The 6,617-nt window shown below is 39.3% G+C and overlaps 1 protein-coding gene across 1 annotated transcript; it reads right to left on the bottom strand.

Moving 5' to 3' along the window:
- Positions 1 to 3,072: 3,072 nt before the first annotated feature.
- On the bottom strand, positions 3,073 to 6,070 carry LOC110094075 (receptor protein kinase-like protein ZAR1). The gene is made up of 2 exons (XM_020819219.2): positions 4,420 to 6,070; positions 3,073 to 3,920 (listed from the first exon to the last, which is right to left on the bottom strand). The coding sequence occupies exons 1-2, from the start codon at positions 5,864 to 5,866 to the stop codon at positions 3,292 to 3,294; spliced, it is 2,076 nt and encodes a 691-aa protein (XP_020674878.1). The 5' UTR covers positions 5,867 to 6,070; the 3' UTR covers positions 3,073 to 3,291.
- Between the last annotated feature and the right edge of the window lie 547 nt (positions 6,071 to 6,617).

Here is a 6,617-nt window from a genome sequence, read left to right as displayed (position 1 = left end):
AGGGGGATTTTGCTGAGAATCAGTAAGTGTAGGATTAGGAGTACCCGCTTTGGATTTAAAACGGTGAGGATGGGAGGAACGAGCTCGAGAAGAACTACGACCTCTGACTTTCGGTGCCTTAGGAGGGAGCACAGGTTGCGGATTTGCCAGGTTTTAAAAACTGGACCGGACCGGCCCGTTCAACCGGTTCAGCCGTGAACCGGCTAGTTGTTCGATCCGGTCCAATTCAAAAACCGGCTTCGCAGAGAACCGGCAGTTCAACCGATGAACCGGCAAACCGGTCCGGGTTTGAAAGAACCGGCCGGTTTCAAAAAAAAATTAATGATAAAAAAATATAAATAATATATATTTTACTTCATTATATTTTTTAAAAATATTTTTTTTTTATTAAATAATGAGATTTTTTACACCATAATATATGGTTGTCATCTCATGAAACAAGTTTTGTTTGAAAAGAGGGAACTATATATAGAGCCAAAAGCCAACTATCTCTTATGTTATAAATTTTTAATAATATTAGTATTTATTACATCATCCGGTTCGACCCTGGTTCGACCGGTCGAACCTTGAACCTCTCCTTCTTCCGGTTCTTTGTTCGGTCCGATTTTCACAACCTTGCGGATTTGGGTTTTTGGGACACAAAGAAAAAGGATGAATTAAAGAACCACACCCTTCACATTTATCCGGCTTCCAATCATATAGAACTTTCAAAGTCATATCTTCTCCATCTATCTCTAAAGGTATTTCATCAGGAAGAGCATAATCTTTAGAAATAAGAACACATACCCTTGCAAATGTAAGTCTAGATCTGCTAGCAGTGAGAGAATCGACAGAGATAGGAATACCAATGAAGCTGGCGATTCTGGAAACACCAATCGGGGTCTAAAGAGCTAAAGGAAAATCCACTATTTTAATCCAAATAGGGATGGGCGTAGCTTCATCACGCTTAGGCTTGAACTTCGGCGACCATCTTTGCAGGATGAAGGGTTTACCCAAGATGAACCACGGACCGCCGGATAAAACAGATTCAAGGTCATCAGGGGAGGTGAACTTCAGAAGGAAAAAGCCGTCCGCCAAGGACAGAAGAGTCATGGAGCCCTTAAGAGGCCAAAGCTTTTGCATGGCTTTGAGTAACCTTTCGTAATATGGTCGGGGACCAAGTGAATAACCGATCAAAGCAGTAGTCCAAATCGCTTTGCCTTCAACAAGATCACCAAAGTTGAAGGAAAGTTTCTGGCCTGGGGAGTGAAAAGAGACCGGGAAGGGAGCCGTCATGGTGACAGGGGCCGAGACATTTGCAGCGTACGAGAGACCAACGGGTGTTCCTAGCACAGAGGAGCCAGGAAGAGGAGGGAAATCAAGTGTGGAGGAAGCTATGGTGGGGAGGGAAAAACCCTCCCAGGCGGGAGGCGGCGCGAGGCGGCGGGAGCAAAACAGCGGCTAAAGAGTATAAACCCTACCAGAGCGCCCCCTCCTATAAAGTGCGTTTGCTGGTACTACCATCGGGAAAAAGATGTACATTTATTCTAAATAGTCGTTCTTTTCGCACGAGACATACTAGGCGCCTAAATAATGTGGGCATAAACCAATGTGAGAAAGGATATAGTGTAGTGAATACATATATAGTACTGCTTAAAGGATTCTGGAGTTGTATTGGATCACCACCTGACGTGGACCACTACCAACGAAATACCACCGTAGTTGCAGATCATGGCAGCCCAACCACTGCTGTCACACTAGCGCCATTTGACCACCGTCATATGATCACCATCATCGAACCTCCACCCAGATAATCTGGGCATGAATGGATGAACCAATGTGAGGAAGGATATAGTGCAAGTAACAATGCGAGGAAGGATATAGTGCATGTAATGCCTATGTAGTACTCCTTGAGATTGTTAAAGGGAACCACAAATTATGGACTTTTATATAGGAGGCTGACAAAGGCTATTAAGGTTGTTGAAGGCTTAATTGATTCTGGCAATGCAAGAAATTTTAACAACAAAAATTTATTAGAGTTGTTTGTTCGCTTGAAGCTTCTTCCATCTATTATTTGAATTTGATATTATGTTAACTGTTGCATAGATGAGGATGTTAAGGTGGATGAGTGACTTTACTCTTAGATATAGAATGCAAAACAAGTATAAACGTGAAGAAATTGGAGTACCTTTAGTGGTATATAAGATTAGAGATAAGCTACCTTATATGATTTGATCATATGAAACGTCGATCTTTCGATGATCCTATTAGAAGAGTTGATGTATTAAATTTGGGCCAATGTTAAGAAATGTAGAGGTAGGCCTAAAAAGACTTGGTTAGAAAGTATTTTAAATGATATTTTTTATTAGATTTAAATGATAAATTGACTCTAGATGCAACGGAGAAAAAAAACTCATATAGTCAACTGCATGTAATGGGATAAAGGCTTTATATAGTTGCAAGCAAAAAAGAAAAGTTGGAAGTACAAGTATATTCTTCTTTTTGAGAATCATGGACTGATTTAGGCCCGGAGGCCTAAATCTTCGCAAAATAAATAAATATAAAGCAGATGCAATTCTTGACTATATAATTTAATCATGAAGTGTTACAATTAAATTACATCAAATTAAACACCCAAAAAATAAACTAACCACATTTTCTTTTATACTGTGCCTTCTTCACATTCAACAAAACATCAGAGAGAGCAATTATAAACTTACGTACACTAATCATGGGAGAGCCTCCAAACAATTCTAGAATAAGACCACTTACATCAACCTCTTTTTGGGGCCTTCAATTGTAGGAAAAATTATTCCGGTGCAGACACCATAGGGCATCCAAAGATCAACCATAATGCGTCTCATCATTTTGGTGCTCTTAGTACCGGATAACGTGGCGCATTCTGATTGGTCTCCAGATCATCCGGTGTCCACACAGAGTAATTTCTTGAATTTCAGAAGCTTCATATACCAGGCATATGAAACAGTCATCTGCTTATTTCTTAGGAAGAAAGTAAAAGAAGTCTTCCATCATATGATAGAATCTGTACATGGCTAATGCATACAATCTTATTCTAAAATTGCTAATTCATGATTCCAACTCAAACTTTTTGGACATGTTTAGAACACAATCATACAAAATAGGCCACAAAAAATATCTATGAACTACTAAACATATCACTCTTTAATAGAATTCCAGTAGAATAGCCCATAAGTGGATTAACAGACTGAAAGAAACTTGAAATGCAAAAGGACATGATTAAGAAGATGGTCTCTATAAATATAGTTACAGAAATTCCAGGCTTTAAATATTTCATGATAGAATGCTTAGCCTTTGCAGTGACTCAGCAATATTTCTCATAGATGGCCTCTTTTCAGAAGTGTATTGAACGCAAGCCAATGCTATCTTAAGCACCGAAATAATCTCATCTTCCTTCTCAGGTTCTTGAGCTAAAAAGGGATCCAATACATCCAAAAGAGGCTTTCTCTCCTCAATGCAGCACTGAACCCACTTAACTAAATCCATTTGAAGAGTTTCCAGTAAGACAACAGGAGATCTTCCCGAAATAAGCTCAAGTAAAATCACACCATAAGAGAAAACATCCCATTTCTGAGAAGGTTTCAAGCCTTTCTGTGCTTCGGGAGCTTGGTAAGATGGTGTGATGTTTATGATTGGGCTTACTGAGGAATCAGAGTTCTGTGATTTCTCTGCAATTATCTTGTTCAAGTGTGTTGCAGGTGATCCACTAGCTATATTTGCAAGGTGACCGACTCCAAAATCAGATATGTATGGTTCCATGTCCAAGCCAAGAAGTATGTTGTTTGGTTTGATATCTCCATGTACATACTTCTTTGGGCTGAAGTCATGGAGGAAAGCCAAGCCTCTGGCAATTCCATTCATGATTTTGATTCTAGCATCCCATGGTAGTGGAGAAAAATCTCCTAGAGTAAAACGCCAATCATAAAAAAAGAAATCACAAAGATGAAAATAGGTAAATTCCGAGCACAAAATAAGAAGTTTGTTTGTACGATTGGAATCATGCATGCATAACACCTAAAACCCATCTTTTAATCAATTTTAACATTCGTTTAAACCTTCAGTCAAAAATCACTATCAATGACTGTCTTCCCCGTCAAAGGCATCCTTTCACAATGAATACAAGTATCTCATCGCTTCAATGGAGTGGTAGAATAGAAGGAAAATGGGATTTTAGGTAGTATATTAGTAAATATAGAAGTTTAGGTCTTAAATATGTATTTTCAATAGTTTTAGGTGTTATGTATGTAAAAATCCCTTAACAAAATTACAACAAAGTGTATATATTCATAATACTACCATCCAAATATTGAAGTACATGATAAAATTATCACCTTTCATTTCCAATGATTTGTTAAATTCTTAATGATATAAAACATTAGGGGCCAACTGGTCAGAACTTACCATGAATAGCAGTAGACAGATTCCCCCCAGGTATATAATCATAAATAAGAAGTTTTTCTTCAAAAGACCAGTAATAAGCTCTCAATGTAACAATATTTTGATGTCTGATCCTCCCTATAGCTTCCACCTCCCTTTGGAACTCTTTAAACCGCTGAGAGCCTCCTTCACCAAGTCTTCGAACAGCCAAGGTAAGCCCATCTTCGAGCACAACTTTGTAAACAATGCCGAGATCGCTCTTCCCCAAAACAAATGCAGATGCTTTCAGGAGCTCATCCAAATCAAAATACACTTGTTGATCCAATGGAATGAGATCTAACTGCTCCGCATTTTCTGAAAATTTTTCAATCTCATTTTTCCTAAAACAAAGAAGCTCCTTTGAGCTCTTCGAACCTTTACCAAAGTACCTTTCTTCGTCTTTTTTCTTAGAAGAAATTGCTCGACGGTAACAAAAATAGAACACCAATGCAATAAGAGCAAGAGCTGCCACATCACTGAGAACAATTGCAGTTATTGCACTTCCTTTCAGTTTTCTACTATAGCCGACATTGTTCGCACTCGAATTTCTCGTAAGAGCTGGAGGTGGTGAAAATGAAAGGCATGGGATCTTCAATGGAGGGCCACATAATCCAGGGTTTCCAATAAAAGCAGTAGGACCTCTATTAACCAACGCTCCAGTTTTCGGTACTGGGCCACTCAGATTATTGTATGCCAGATCGATGTAGACCCTCTCAGACAGATTTCCAAGGCTTTCCGGAATCAATCCAGAGAAGAAATTGTGTGACAAGTCAAGGATGCCTTGTAGATTAGAAAGATTACCGATATCTCTAGGAATTGAACCACTTAATACATTGAATGAAAGATCAAGTTTTTCCAGAGCAGGAAAGCTGATCCCAAAACCATCAGGCAATGCACCTGTGAAGTTATTATGACTTAAAACAAGGAATTTCAGCCTCTGACAATGAAGAAGTGAAGCCGGTATCGACCCACTTAGCAGATTTTGGGAAAGGTCTAAGATTTGAAGGTAAGAAAGGTTGCCAATCTCAGGAGGAAGAGAACCAGATAATAAATTTCCATAAAGAACAAAACTTTGGAGCTCCTGAGCTCTAAAAAGCTCAGAAGGCAAGCTCCCAGAAAGCCTGTTGTTCCTAAGATTAATGTGCCTGAGATAATGGAGGGAACCGATGGAAGATGAAAGTGTACCTGCAAGCCCAGTCTTAGGAAAGCTAATAGAAATCACTTTCCCTTCTCTACATATAATCCCATTCCAGGAGCAAGGGTCCTCGTCAGAGGAGTTCCAGTTAGCAAAAGAGCTTTCTGGGTCCTCCTTGATGGATTGTTTGAAGGAGAGAAGGGCAGATCCCTCTTCATTTAAGGAGAGAACTTCGCAAGTGTAGTTCAAGAGAAAGATGAGTAACCAAATGGAAGCTGCTGTGGATGTAATCCTCATGGGTAAAAAAAGAGTGCTAGTGGAGATGCAGACTGCAAGGAACTTAGAGAGAGAGTCTGCTTGTGAGATCGTGATCACAGAGCAGCTTGTGAGATCGTGACCACAGAGCAGCTCGAGTAGAAACGCTTTCTAGTGTTAAAAATCACATCTTGGATCCTTATAGGGCGTAGGGCTTTAGGGTAGAAATTGGTAAAGCTTTTCAAGGGCTGTGAAGCTCATGTGAACAGAAAATAAACGTGGACGCTTTAGTGTAGCGGAGAGGGCCTAACGGTGACGACCGTTGGAAAAAGGCAAGGAACTTAGAGAGAGAGTCTGCTTGTGAGATCGTGACCACAGAGCAGCTCGAGTAGAACGCTTTCTAGTGTTAAAAATCACATCTTGGATCCTTATAGGGCGTAGGGCTTTAGGGTAGAAATTGGTAAAGCTTTTCAAGGGCTGTGAAGCTCATGTGAACAGAAAATAAACGTGGACGCTTTAGTGTAGCGGAGAGGGCCTAACGGTGACGACCGTTGGAAAAAGCTGCCTCATGCTGGCATTTACTTCCTTTTGGGATTTTTATTTTCATTTTTATTTTATTTTCTTAAAGGTAATCATAAATGCATAAATTTTTTTTAGCAAAATTCAATTGGAAAATTTTACAATTCATTCCAAAATTAGTAGCATTTAAATTATCTAATTATCACAAGATTGAACATTATGGTTTGAAAGCGGGTCTCAACGTATGATAATTTCTGTAACTCATATTGATTTA

The sequence above is a fragment of the Dendrobium catenatum genome, unplaced genomic scaffold (assembly GCF_001605985.2).
Source record: "Dendrobium catenatum unplaced genomic scaffold, ASM160598v2 fragScaff_scaffold_156, whole genome shotgun sequence".
Classification (NCBI taxonomy): Eukaryota; Viridiplantae; Streptophyta; class Magnoliopsida; order Asparagales; family Orchidaceae; genus Dendrobium; species Dendrobium catenatum.
This window is presented reverse-complemented; position numbering and strand designations above follow the sequence as displayed.

What these genes read in the sequence shown, in the direction of transcription:
- LOC110094075 (XM_020819219.2), bottom strand. Translation starts at nt 5,866, where the DNA reads ATGAGGATTACATCCACAGCAGCTTCCATTTGGTTACTCATCTTTCTC. An exon ending in TCTGTCTACTGCTATTCATG is followed by an intron (nt 3,921 to 4,419) that starts GTAAGTTCTGAC and finishes GTTTTACTCTAG; the next exon opens with GAGATTTTTCTCCACTACCA.